The following is a 14390-nucleotide window of genomic DNA, read 5'->3' on the forward strand; positions in this document are numbered from 1 at the left end:
ATACATATGTATGTTTAAATAATTTTTAACTAAAAATAGGAACGCGTGTTTTGGTTTGCCTCTCGAACATGTTCGCTTATATTTATTTATTTGTTCTTTCTTTTTTTTTGTTGTTTTTAATTTTTCATTATGCCTGACCAAATTTGGTCAAAAAAGCCCACCAAAAAAAAAAAAGGAAGAAATATTTCGAAAAATCTGTTTTTGAAATATTCGAATTTGCTTTTTTTTGGCATACCAAAAACATGAATTTCATTTTATGCGGGGTCTATAAACGTTTAATTGAACGAATTAAAAATGCAGATAAAGAAAATAGCAGATGAATGGCAAATTGGGGAAAAAGAAAAATAAAATTGCACTTACTTACATACATGATGATATATAGATAATGATTCATTTAAGATATATACTCGAATATACGAAAGCGGAAAGAAAAAAAATGCTCAATTCTGTCTCTCTCTCTCTCTCTCTCTCACTGACAATTTAATTTGTAAGGGGTAACGAAACAAATATTTGTTTTTTCTCTAATTTGGCGGTATCTTTAAGCCATTTGAATTCACTTTCATTCATCGAAGATCGTCCATGTTTGGCCAATTTTGATTTCGCTCTTGGACTTGTTTTGTCTTCTGTTTGAAAATGAATGAAAAATTGTGAAATAATTATTAGCATGCCGGAAGAAAAACTTTCTCTGACTGTCTGTCAAAGGATATTTGATTGATTTCCCCATTGATTGCCTCCATTCGTGACGGGAGTGTGATCGGGGAGCGTGATTGTTGCGGGGGCGTCTAGAGTACTTTATGTTTTGCTTTTCTTCAATTATATCTACACACACATATTTCTACGTTTTTTTTTTTGTTTTTGGCACGATGAAATGTTGGCGTGGCCGACACATAGTAGATGTGTTCATCGGCTTTATTTAGACCCAAGAAACACCAGCAACAGCTGGCAGCTTAGTTAGTTGTGTGAGGAATACGTACATAGAGAGTGGGAGAGAGAGAGAATTTTCCGGTTGATAAACAAAAGATGAAACTGAAAAATTGAAATATTCATTTCGTTTTGTTGGCTTTTCAGGTGAAAACCACGCGCATTACCAATACCTACAGCAAATCAGGTAGTAGTAGTACTACCAATAGCAACAACAACAACAACAATAAGAACAGCTCCTCATCACCAGTTCTACGTACAACTTGTGACATCGAGGACATTTGGGACGAACAAGTGCTTAAGCAATTGGTATGTTAATTTAAATTCTCTTTAACACACACACACACACACACAAATTGATGTGCTTTTCCGTTTTCATTTTTCTTTAGCTGGAACAGGCCTCCAATTACGAGGAGCGTCGCAAGATCCGTGCACGCCTACGCGAACTTATGGCGGAACGTGAAGGTAAGTTCTATCATGCCTCCATTTTACAATGCTTCTTTGCGCAGACACACACACACACACACACACACACACACATGGATATATATATACACATACACACTCACACACAAAGTCAAAACTAACCCAAAATGGAGAAGAAAAAAGAAATGGAAGCACTTGTAGTAAGTCCTTGGACTTGATATCAGAGGCAATAATGTTTCTTCCCTTCACCCCTTTCTCACTCTCTCTCTCTCTCTCACTATCTCTTATCTCTATTATTGATTTATATCTTGTAGGTAGCTAGGCTATAGTATACACGCGATCAACAGAGGTCTCGAGGCCGATGTGCAAGGTATTGCATTTATTCTAGGAACAAAAAAAAGCGCATTCAAAATTCAAAATCCAACAATAAATCAAAAATTATTCTTCATCTAATATTTGAAATCCAATATCAACAAAAGTTCAGCGTGTCAAAAGTTCGTCGCGTCTCTCGTTACTCGTTATTTGATTGTATTACTCGTTGATTGTTAAAAGAAGCAAAATTCAAATGTCTTCAGATGGTTTCGTCAATTCATATTTCTGTACTTTGTTTTCGCCCCCCTTGCCCTGCATTTATTATTCTATATATATATTATTTTTTAATGCTTGATGTTGTTGCGTTGTTCTTAATTGTTCGCGGGTCTTGCGAGTCTTGAAGCCTCACTCTTTCTACCTCTTTCTCTCTCTCTCTCTCTATCTATCTCTCTCTCTCTTCATCTTCTCCACTTGAAAAAATAAAGACAAAAAGGCAGGCAATATAGCCTCTGCCAAAAAGCAGGAGGAAGCCGAGGAAAGCAGCGCCAGTGAGTATGAGGAGATAATCGAAGAAGTCACCGATTATAGCGACGACGACGACGTCGACGAGGAAGAGCAAACAGCAAAAGAGGTGAAAGATTCCAAAAAGGACGACAAAGACGTCAAGGAAAAGCAACAACAATTGGCTAAGACAATTGAATCAAAGACAAATACCACTCAAAGCAAATCGGTACAAAAAGTTGAACAAAAATTAGCCAAAGTTGAGTTGGAAAGCAAACAAGAGACGGTCGTTGACGGACATACTCAAGTGCAGGAGGTCAAGCAGGGTGAGTCCCTGTCAGCATCTGCAACTGCAACAGCAACAGAAACAAGTGCAGCAACAACAGCAGCAACTACAACCACAACAACAACAACAGCAACAACAGGAGACGCAGATATAGCCAAGCCAAGTAGTAGTCTTAGCAGTAGGAAATTTAGTAGCCAGGTTAGCCAAAAACTTAGAACCAGGGACAAAGCGAAAGCAGACACAATGCCAACGGGGGAAGCATTGTCTACAGGAACAGGGTCAACAGGAACTCCGCAAGTGACAAGACTGAGTGTGCCTCAAAAGGAGGATTCGGGTACTGAGAGTGGTGAGGATTTGCGTTTACTGGCCGCCGGTTTACGTGATACTCTTCAGCAGCGCAGCAGTGGCGATGCCAGCGACGCCAATCGTTCGCTTGTCGAGGAGGTAACAGATGCCCTTAGTCGATTGGAGTGCTCATTGAAACAGGGCAAGGAATTGGCCGTCGACGGGGGGCAACGTCAAGCTCTATTGGGACTTGTGGCTCGCCTGCAAACAGGTCTCAGTGCACCAGAGAAATTGCCCAGCGATGTTGAGAATAGTTTACCATCAGGAACACACCAACAGCAACAAGATGTCGATCAGTCTCCACCAAGTCCAGAGCCGGATCAATCGGGCAGTCGGCAGCAGCGTTTCGCCAAACGTCGTCAACGGAATAGTCGATACACTGTTGGTGTGAGTCGCGAGGAATTGGCCGATGCGCGTCGTTACATGGAGGACATGTTAATGTTGGATAATAAGAAGAGTTTTGTGCCGCTGGAAAAGAATGCCAGTTCAAGTGCCATACAGCCGGGCTTACAGCTATATAGACCCAATCAGTTTGTGTCTAATCAACAGGGAAGTGCCGTCCCCCCAACAGCAACAACAGCGCAACAAGGAACACATCTGAAACCATCGACTGCCGGAAATAATAGAAGACCTCTCTCCGGTGATTATGCCGTCAGTTTCGCCAGCTATACAAACGATCAGGCCCATCAGAATCAAGTGGAAGAGACGACAAATGCTAGAGATGGATCCAATAATCGTTTCAATGGTGCGAGAAAACAGCTAATGAAAAGAGCCAACACCATTGACATACCCAAAGCTAAGGCCAAGTATATGGCGGATTGTGATAGCGATTCGGACGCAGAATTGGATGAGGGTCCACATTTGGGTCTCAAGCGTACGGTTCAGGTCAGTGTGAAGCGTCGTGTACATAATGCAGTGCCACCGTTTGAGCCCAAGACGGAGAATGATCACAAGTTTTTGGCCTTTATCAACAAACAGAGCCATCAGAGTGGTCTGGGCTGGGGTGGTGGTGGTGGTTCATCGCGTAGTGTTTCGAATTGGACCCATAAGTTTGGTAACATCAAGCATACATTCGAGACTGGAGCGGCGGCTCAGGCCACAAAGGGTAAGCCACCGCAGGCACCAAGTCATGTGCCAGGTTGGGCTAAACAGGAGCATCAACAGCAGCAGCGCGAGCAAATGCAACGCGAACAAATGCAGCGAGAGAAACTGCAACGAGAACATGCCCAACGCAAGCAATTGCAGCGAGAGCATTACCAAAAGGAGCAACTACACCGTGAACAATTGCAACGAGAGCAGCTGCAACGAGAGCAATTGCATCGTGAACAATTGCAGCGTGAGAAACTGCAGCATGAACAATTGCAACGTGAGCAATTACATCGCGAACAATTGCAACGAGAACAATTGCAGCGAGAACAATTGCATCGAGAACAATCACAGCGAGAGCAACTCCAACGAGACCAACACCAACGAGAACTGGAACAATCTGCTGCCGCACAAGCTCAGGCCCAGGCCCTGGCTGAACGCCAGCGTCGGCAGGAGCTCGAGAGACAGCTTTGTCTCGAACAGGAGGCCAGATTCGAACGCGAACAGCGTGCTCGCCTCGAGCGAGAGTATTACGAGAAGCAACTGGAGATACAGCATCTCGAGCGTCAACAGCAACTGGATCGACAGCGCAAGCATCAAGAGCAAATGGAACTGCAGCGTCGTCAGGAAATGGAATTGCGACTCCAACAGCAAAAGGCAGCGCCACTCAATCACTTTATACACGCTCCCCAATCCGTTTTCCGGCCCATCGAGCATGATCAGGTGCCGGCACCAAGCATCTTCAAGCCCATCGCCCAAAAGCATGGCGCTCAACCAGCCACATGGCAACCGCCTTCAACCCAAGCCAAAACGGGCAAACATTTGCAAGCGCCCGGAAGATTGCATTCGTACAATAGCAATACGCCGTCCCCCTCATCGACAGCGACATCGCCCATTGGCCTGCCCTGGGTGGCCAAGCCCAAGGTGGACAACAGTGACTTTAGGCGCAAGGCTCATCACTTTGAGGAGCGTTCGCTAAGAGACAATCTTGAGCAGCAGCAGCAGCAGCAGAACGTTCATCATGCGCCCAACACTTATTTGCAACGTCACAACTCACTGCGCTCGAAATCGCCACCGCCCACTGTTTACACTGAATTCAGGAAACGTCCATCCTTGCCCAATGCCATGGATCCAAGTGGTGCCAGCTATCAAGCGACAACGGCGGCGGCACCGCCTCCTCCGCCACCCACCAATATCTCATTCACGTACGCAGACTTTCCGCCAGTGCGTAGACATCAGGGACACTATAATAATAATTACCGAAGTCAGCCCTGCCTGCCGAGTGCTGTGGCCGATCAGGCTGATCCACTTACCAATCCATTGGCAGCGCCACTGGTATTAACCACATCGAATCCAACATATTTACCACCTACTTCCACGCATCACACCGCCTACGATACATCGGCATCGTATCATCCACATAACAATAATGTGATCGATGTGGACAGCTCGCCGACAAGTCCAACCAGTTTCCTTACAGTGCCCGCCATGACGGACAACACAGACGATGATCTCGACATGGATTCGGATAACAATATGCTCGAGTATCGAGTGGAGACCAAAGTGATGCGAAAGCCAAAAAGTCTAACCGCTGTCCGAGTGGCTGATCGTCGCACAGCCCATATGAGTGATGACGAGGTCTTCGGAAGGAATTCCCGGGCAGCCAAGTCGCTGCTCTACACCATGAAGAATCTGAGTGGTGCACCGGAAACTGAACGCCCACCACCAACATCAGCACCACAGACATCATCTGTATTAAATAGAGGCCGAATCGAAGCGAAACCTCAATCCATGACAGCGCCAAATTCACCAAAGCCCGGATGCCTCTCACCCGATGGTCGGCAGTATCAGGCACCACTTGTGGAACCACTATTCCCCAAGCTGACCAACTATGAGGCGAATCGACAACCTCATTATGCATCAATTCCATCGATTCCTGTCAGCATCAACTATCAGGCGAATCCCACATACACTCCACCAACGCCTCCCGTGCAGCAACCACCACGTCCAGCCACCGACAATGGCTATCTGGGCGAGACACACACCTCTTATGTGGTCACCTATCCATTGGATGATTCGGCCGATGAACTAGAGTCATCGGTTAGTCAACGTCTGCGACGAACATCAGAGCGTTCCAATGCCAGTTCATCACTGTCCCTGCCATCGGCTAGCACTAGCTGGACAGCCAATCCCGTGCACAAGCAACCGGCCCCAGTGGCCCCAGTGCCACCTCTTGTGGATCGCAGTAATAAGCCGCAATTGGCTCCAAAGCCCGAGATTCCCATACATCAAGCGCCCTCGGGACGTCCAAGATTAAGTATACGCAGTCACACCATTGGCGAGACAACAACCAGCAGCAGCACCACACCAATGCGTCCTCAAGCGCCCATGTTACGCCAGTCAGCCATTATAGATTCAACGCCAGCACCAGCGCCACTTAAGAATCGAGTGATGTCCCAACAATCGCTGCAATCGACTTCTGCCCTCCAGAGCCATCATCAACAACAGCAACTGCGTAAGGATCAACAACATTTGAGTGAGCTGCGACGCAAAAGTTTGGGCAATGTACTCGAACATCGTGGCCTGACTTACTATGAACATCAGCAGATGCAGGAATACAAGTCATCTGCTCCTGCAGATACTCCAGACATAGTAAAGTCATCGCTGCCTAAAGAGAATGCTCCATTGTTAAAGAAATTTGGACCACCGCAGAGACATCATTATGTGCCCAATGCCTATCAGAGTCCACAATTGAAAAACAGCAGCAGCAGCCAGGTGACCACAACAACAACAACCATACAACATGAGGTAGTCCATCAGCAGCAGCAGCAGCAGCAGAAACCTAGCATAGTTGAGACACCTGCCACACCTCAACCTCAGCCAGCTGATCTGCCACCTGAAGAGCAAATTCCACGCAATATAGTCTTTAATAATGTCAGTGCATTCAGCTCTATGAGTAGACGCAGTCAGGAGGACGAACAGCAGCAGCAAGGAGGAGGGGGAGGTTCACGTATCAATCGACTTAGCAAATGTGATTCATGGACACAAATATGCCAGCAACAGCAGCAGCAAAGCAATGTGAATCCAAGCAAATACAATCAAGCTCCACCTGGAGGAGAATTGAGACGTTCAAAGTCAGGACATACGCTCGCTGTGCCCAAACTCTATGAGGCTGGCATTGACAAGTCCCAAGTGACGGAGAAGCAGCGCACAGTGGCTGCCTATTTTTCGGGACAAAAATCACCCACAGGTGGTGCTGGTGGTGCTGGTGGTGCGGTGGTGGATGAAATGCGCACACTGACTGCAAGCACGAGTTCACGAAAATCGGCCATCAATCGAACAAAGACCAGCGAGAAGCTGTCGACAGCACGCAAATCTCTCAGTACATTGTCCAGCACCTCCAATGGTAATGTCTCTATGGCGGGACGAGGTGGTGGTGGTGTGGCTATATCATCGGGTGGCATCGGTGGCCTAAGTCGTAGTGCCACAATGCCGCATATAGCGAATCTGAATCTACTCGATGAGAGTAATGTGGAAGATGCATTCGAACAGCTCATGATGGGCGCCTAGAAAGTTTGCTCTCTCACTCTCGCTCTATCTCTCTCTCCCACCCACTCATTTACTACCCACTCAGACTCAGGCATTCCAGTTTCCGGAGACGCAACTGGACACACTGCTCACACACACACACACACATCGAACTGTAACTGTACTGAAACAAACTCCTTAGGATTTCTTTTCTTTTTTTTTTTTTTTTTTTGTTTGTTGATCGTTCTTTTTATTCCTTCTTACGTTTTGTCTATTTTTTTCGTTGAGTTTCTAAAAGAAAACTTTGTTTTAGTTTCTATTGTTTTCCCCCACGAGTCACGAGACCAGCAAAACCAAAGCGAAATAGTTGTATTTTTTTTGTGCCTTTAATTAGGCCGGGTCGGGAGGGGCAACATGTGGTTTTGCTCACACACACACATACACACACACACACACACACATAGAAAATAAAAAAAGAAAAATAAACTTGCTGCAGGACAACGCCGCCGCAACAACATCAACAGCTAAGATTTGTGAGTTCAATTCAATTAAATTCAGTTCAAAAAACAAACAAGAAAATTAAACCAATATTAAAAAATCCAAAGAAAATGTACAAAGTTGCCAATTTTTCAAGCCGTTTTTCATGTATTAGCATTTTTTTTTTTTTATACTTTCTATTTATTTTTGCGCCCAGCCTAACTGCATAATTCCATGTACATATTTATATACATGCATATACATAAACTTAAATATTTGATTTTGTTGCCTGTCGTTTTTTTTATACCCCCGCCCTCGCCCCCTCACACACAAACGCCCCACCAAAAACCATGCCCCATCCCCCTTTACACACAGAGACACACGGGAGCGCATGGCAAAATCCAAATTCATTTTTAAAGACATCTTAATCTGAAATAAAACTATGCCCTAGATGTCAATTAGTTTTTAATTCAATTTGATTTTTGAAAATGGGATACAAATATATATTAAAATGTATATCAATTTCATAGAAAAACTATCAAGTCTATATACATATTTACCTCTATACCAAGAATTTTCTAAAGACTTCTAAATTTCCTTTCCTTTCAATCAAGTGCTCAACCGATTTATAGGGCGGCTAATATTTTGTTCCCCAAATATCATCCGCCCTAATCGTATTCTTCAAAGAATTCTATGATATCTTCACAAAGAAATCAATCTAAAGATATAAATTCTGCTGGAATTCATCGTAGAAGGATTGAGACATATATCAGAGCTTTAAGTTTTTGTTGCGTTATTTCGCTCGTTGGTTGGTTGGTTGCTTGATTGATTCAAAAGACACAAGACAAACAATCCACACACAAAAGAGAAACCCCATGTCGTCCCTCCTGAAAACCTTTTTTTCATAAATTTTTTTGCTGGATTCCTTTTATATCTGTGACCTAAGCCTAAAAGTACCGAAATACACACACACACACACACACACACACACAGACACACATAGAATACAGTTTAAGGCGACGATAGAATTTCGGAATTACAATTATCCTTTTTTTGTTGGAGGGGACAGGCAGTTGCTCAGTTTGCTGATCTGCTCTTGTCGCTTAGCATGTTCGTTCGTACGTTTTTCTGGAATCCGTATTTTGTATTTGTTGTTGGTTATTTGTTTCTTTGTTTTTTGTGTAAATAAATTTGTTGTGCATGTTCCTTTGCGTTGCTTCACCTTTTCTGTTGTCCAACAGAGAGGCAATAACCAACGGGCACCAACCACCGACACCGACACCGACGATTAGCCACACCATCAAATAATCTCACCGGCAAATTGTTTAGTGTGTGTTTTCTTTTTTTTTAAGTTTTCAGTGTTTTAGCGCCAAGATTAATAAATTGCAAACTATTAATCTCATTATTTATTTCGATATTTATATAGTTACATATGTATGCATATTTCTATATGCATATATGTATGTATACTTATTTGTATATTTGAATTTTCTTTAGTAGCGCTTAATATTTGGATGTTTTTTTCTTCTTTTTGTAGTGCCTGCCAAAAAAAAAAAAAAAAAATCAAGATCTATATATCTACAAATTAACCCATTCGATATATACCCAATTGATTTACTTCAATTCTCTTTATGTGCATGCCAATTTGACTAATTATCTGTAATGTTTGCTTTTTTTCTCTTTTTTTTTTATTTTTGACAAAAAAAAAAACCAAAAACAAAAACGTTCCTAAAACCGTCTACTTCATACAGCACAACAAAAGCAACAAACGCAAAGCTCAACGACCAGCGAACGCACTGCGACCAAGTCAAAGGATGGCGGATCCACTGTCACCACCACAACAACAAAAGGTTTGAGAAGACTTATAATCACATACATATATTTCATATTGTTATATTTAATTGATATGTTATTGTAAATTGCAGTTACCACACGCACTGTGAGTGGTAGTGCCGCCGCGACCTCAAAGAATATATCACCTTTGGCCAAGTTCAAGCAGCTGGATAAGCAGGCCGCTGCCCAGCAGGCACAAAAGTAAGATAAAATGATCTACACATATACTTAACTACCATACATACATACATTCATACATACAAACATTATATATAGACACAATACATACATACATGAAGTAGAAGGAAACACACACCCCCACACACATATGTACGAACACTTACTTAACATACAACCAAACGCACACATACACACACACACTTATTAAAAAATAAATTAAAATCCTTTCATACATGGATAAAAACAAAAGGAAAGCGAACCCCAATTTAAAATCAAATTTATTTTTATCAATTAATCTCATAGCTTCATATTAAAAGACCGTCCATAAACCACTTGAAGCAAATTTGAACCCCCTTAACCCCTTTGCCACTTTGACAGACAATATAACAGACCACAGTTTAATTTTGTGACAATTTTGAAACTCCCCCTTACCCCCGCTTTGCCTCATGTGGTTTCTAGAAGGTCTCTAGCAAGATTTCAAAAAAGCATTGCCTACTTTTTTGGGCAAAATTATGTTTGCTTTCCTTTTGATATGAAATTTTCTCACACAAACACAAATACAAACACACAAAACACTCTCGTTCACCCCACGGTAATCCATTTTTGTCATGATTTGGTTTTGGGTTCTAAACAAAAACAATAAAATTTACTGCGGAATTGCGGGATAATTTTTTTTTTTTTAAATAGTTATTATGGTGGTTTATCAATTCTCTTCCTTTTACTTGTAAACGTTGTACATTTGTTAGAAGACTCTGTCTGTGTGTCTCTCTTTTTTTCTCTATTACTTTCTCTCACTCTGTCTCTTGTCACGGTCCTTATCGTACTGTCTTTTGTCTCTTCACGTTTAGACTATAGCAAAAGTTTAGAAAATTTTAATTTTCATTAGTTTTCAGTATTTGAGTAATTATTTGTCTTAATTTATGATTTTCCTTATGTTGTTTCTTGCTAACACAAAGTTTAAATATAGACATACACGTACAATACACACACACATATACACAACACACACAAACACACACACACTTGTACAAACTTAAACTTACACTTACGAAATGAAAACAAAAAACCAAAAAACTTTTGTGTGAGTTTTTCGCTAAAATGTCTGCCCCCTCTCCTTACATTTTTCGTTTTTCGGAACCTTTGAATCATTCTCCGTTCAGATCATCTCCAACAACAAGCACACCCACGACCCCAGGCGGTTCAGCACAACCGTTATTCAAATTTACCGATCCGGCATTAAATGCGCGCGCCGCCACTGTCAAGGATCAACTTCTGCAGTGGTGTCAGCACAAAACGCAGGAATATGAGGTATTCCCACCCCTACAACCACCAAACCACCCAACTCAATATAAGGGCAAAAAAAAAAAACAAAAAAACTAAATAACTGCAACAACAAATCGCAAAAGCCACAACTATTGACAGTTATGTTATGATTATGTTATTGCCGCTCGCTCGTTTCGATTAACTACAAACTAAACCTAAACAACAAAATCCAAACTAAGACTAAAAAAAAAACTTTTAAAGGCTTTCATCTAAGCATACGAACATACATACACACACACATACATTCACAAGCACACAAATACAATACAAAAAAAAAACCATGAACATGCACGCCATTAGCGAAGCTTAGCTTGTTGTACCGTTATTGCGAAATGTTTCCGCTGCTATTTCTGAGCCCGTTTTAACCGTTGTTGCTTTTTACATCTATATATAGAGTATAAATGAATGCATACATACATACATACTTACATACATATGTATGTGTGTATGTGTGTATTCGTATTTTGTTTGGGGCTGGAAAAAATGTAATGCTCTTTTATTTAATTTATTTTTTTTGCTTTTTGCCAGACGCCATGAATTAAACCAAAAATAAATTTTAGAAAAAAATTACTAAATCTCGCTAAAAAGAAAAATCGCAAATTGTTGAATTAAAAGTCGTTTATATATACACAATTATAATTCCTTTATACTTATCATATACAAATTTTGTTTCCTTCATCCTTGTCGCACATTATTATTGAACAGAACGTCCAAATAAGCAACTTTAGTTCGAGCTGGTCAGACGGCTTGGCCTTCTGCGCTCTGATACATCATTTCTTGCCAGATGCATTTGATTATAATAAACTAACCAAACAAACTCGACGACAAAACTTTGAGCTGGCCTTTAGCATAGCTGAGTAAGTATTACATACAACATATATCATGATATATAAACCTATTAAAACTTTTTTTTCGTTTAAATAGCGAAAAAGCAGGCATTGCCCCATTGCTGGATGTTGAGGATATGGTGGAGATGAGTCGTCCCGATTGGAAATGCGTATTTGTCTATGTTCAAAGTATTTATCGTCGTTTTCGCAATTGTCAGTGAGGTGTAGACCCCTCCCCTCCCCCACAACTACTCAATCCCCGCCCCAAACTATTATCGGCAAGCAGTTGTTTTAAAGCATTTCGTGTTTAACCTCAAACACGCAACCTAACTACATACATATATATACATATATCTTTATATTTTACTACATACATATATAACCCAAAAAAACAAAAAACAAAATGGCAGCTGGCTCGTCGTCGAATTAAACAACAAAAATACTTTTGGAATGTTTAATTATGTTTTTTTTTCTTTAATTTTTGTTGTATTATTATTTTCTTTCTTTTGAATTTATTTTGCTTTCTACTACTATTATTATTATTTGTTGAAGAAAAAAAAAAGAGAAGAAAATTTATTCAATTATTGTTGATTTATTCAATTATTTTTTTTTTTTTGTACTAATAAATTATTGTAACAAAACTTTTACTTAAAAATCAAAAAGCAAACAAAACAAAAAAAAAAAGTATAAAAGTAAAATAAAAATGCGATATCAAGTGAAATATATTGTATCTCTAACTAATAATGATGAAATAAGCCTTTTATTATTCTCGTGGATGGATTCAGGGGGAAGGATATTGGAAAATGAAATGGGGATATCACGGAAATTGCTAAGCAAGGGAATTCGCCTGCCTAAAAGTATGCTATTTTGTAGTATGGCATTTGAATACATTGAAAAATCTTGATTTTAATATCGAGGTTGGCCAGTTTTTTAATGTTTATAGTCAATATATAGAATATGTTCAGACAAACAGTGAAAGTCTAACGTTTCAGTTCTCTTTTTTCGCCCCCTTTTTTTTGTAAAAAATGTCTGAGCAAAATTTTATGTACTAAGTTCCGCGCCAAGTAGTCAAAAATTGAGCTCGTTGCGCAAAATCCATCATACGCACTAATTGGACACGGACACGGACCTTGGACCGCGGCAATCCATCATCTGTTCCATCTGCTCAAAAGTATTTGTTCATCTGCCATCGAAATCATGCCCCAACATGAGACGCAACCATATACCTTGTCCGAAGCAACAGCCATTAGGCTATTCAATAGCGTAGTGGCCAGCAGAGCCACTCCACCACCGCCACCATCCACATCATTGGAAGCTGCAGCGGAAGCAGAGCCATCTTCTGTGCAGGCATTGGCGGATACAGACGGCGGAGTAGATTGCAGTGGCACTGCTGTTATTCGACCACTGCCATTCATTTTGCCCTCGTTGCAGGAGAGCATACATTCGGCCAATGAGTTGGGGAACTCGTGTCGTATCTGTCGGTGGAATCGTAGCGATATGGAGATCATCAATTGTCCCTGCAAGTGCAAAGGCAGTGTGGTAAGTTATCCATGTGGGCAGAGAATGAAGGAACCCCCCTCCCAAGAGAAAAAAAAAAACCAAACAGCCAATTTACTATTGCCGTTCTTTTCATTCATCCTCAACTCATATTATTATTTAGGGGTTTGTACATCTGAAATGCTTGAAACGCTGGATTATGCATCGCCGGGACAATCGTTGTGAAATTTGCCATGCTACCTTTGACTTGATCGAGGATCATGCGAGTCTGAAGCAAATGATGCGCACCTTCTGTTGCAGCCGTTGTTGTGGCCTAATTGTCAAGCATATGCTATTTAGTGCCTCTCTTGTGCCATTGGCCAACAACATTTTGCAGCAGGTACGCTCGTTGGCACAGCCATTGAGGCTGCTGCGTTTGCTGATTAGTGCTTATCTGCGATTCTTTAATTGTGTACAGGTGCTGCTGTGCATGGATAATCTGAACCAGGGCTGCACTGAGCAGCTAACTGTCCAGGAGGTATTTGTGGCATCGTGCGCTTTGCTGACATCAAGTGCATTATTCTTTCATTTCTTCGAATTTGTGACGACGCGATGTTTGCTGATACGAAATATACTGCGGCACTGGTGGATGTTTGGCAGTACGAGCGATTTTGCATTGATCGAGATTGATGACGATTCGGTTGATTTGTTTTAAAACAAACTCGTCATCATCATTGACAAAAACTTACAGCAACCAGAAATAGAAATTAAATACAGAGCAATTTGATTGGATATTCATTTTAACAGTCATTTCAAATCATCCCAAAACAAATAAATTATATAGTTGTATAGCATACTTTTGTGCAGTT

At 41.3% G+C, this 14390-nt stretch overlaps 2 protein-coding genes across 10 annotated transcripts in view; both read left to right on the forward strand.

The window, feature by feature from the left end:
• Window positions 1-12425, forward strand: part of LOC6641489 (microtubule-associated protein futsch) — a 35986-nt gene extending 23561 nt beyond the window's left edge. For 5 of the 9 annotated variants that reach the window (XM_023175274.2, XM_023175277.2, XM_023175281.2 and 2 more), the window contains 8 exons: window positions 1069-1230; window positions 1311-1386; window positions 2145-2486; window positions 9634-9732; window positions 9808-9916; window positions 11056-11203; window positions 11924-12075; window positions 12143-12425. In XM_023175274.2, the coding sequence (XP_023031042.1) occupies window positions 1069-1230; window positions 1311-1386; window positions 2145-2486; window positions 9634-9732; window positions 9808-9916; window positions 11056-11203; window positions 11924-12075; window positions 12143-12266 (1212 nt within the window). In that variant the 3' untranslated portion in view covers window positions 12267-12425. Of the gene's footprint in view, window positions 1-1068; window positions 1231-1310; window positions 1387-1661; window positions 1718-2144; window positions 2546-2605; window positions 7442-9633; window positions 9733-9807; window positions 9917-11055; window positions 11204-11923; window positions 12076-12142 lie in introns of those variants that run through there. The other 4 variants (XM_023175285.2, XM_023175276.2, XM_023175278.2 and 1 more) reach the window with 4 other exon arrangements.
• Window positions 12426-13001: 576 nt separating this feature from the next.
• Window positions 13002-14377, forward strand: LOC6641491. Its single transcript, XM_002064359.4, has 3 exons — window positions 13002-13584; window positions 13706-13921; window positions 14000-14377. The coding sequence occupies exons 1-3, from the start codon at window positions 13243-13245 to the stop codon at window positions 14234-14236; spliced, it is 795 nt and encodes a 264-aa protein (XP_002064395.1). The 5' UTR covers window positions 13002-13242; the 3' UTR covers window positions 14237-14377.
• The last annotated feature ends 13 nt before the right edge of the window (window positions 14378-14390 follow it).

This window comes from Drosophila willistoni (assembly GCF_018902025.1).
Source record: "Drosophila willistoni isolate 14030-0811.24 chromosome XL unlocalized genomic scaffold, UCI_dwil_1.1 Seg141, whole genome shotgun sequence".
NCBI lineage: Eukaryota > Metazoa > Arthropoda > Insecta > Diptera > Drosophilidae > Drosophila > Drosophila willistoni.

Bases quoted from the DNA above. Each gene is read 5' to 3' on its own strand.
- LOC6641491 (XM_002064359.4), top strand. From the start codon at position 13,243: ATGCCCCAACATGAGACGCAACCATATACCTTGTCCGAAGCAACAGCC. The intron at 13,585-13,705 runs GTAAGTTATCCA...ATTATTATTTAG, and splicing joins GCAAGTGCAAAGGCAGTGTG to GGGTTTGTACATCTGAAATG. The intron at 13,922-13,999 runs GTACGCTCGTTG...AATTGTGTACAG, and splicing joins CCAACAACATTTTGCAGCAG to GTGCTGCTGTGCATGGATAA.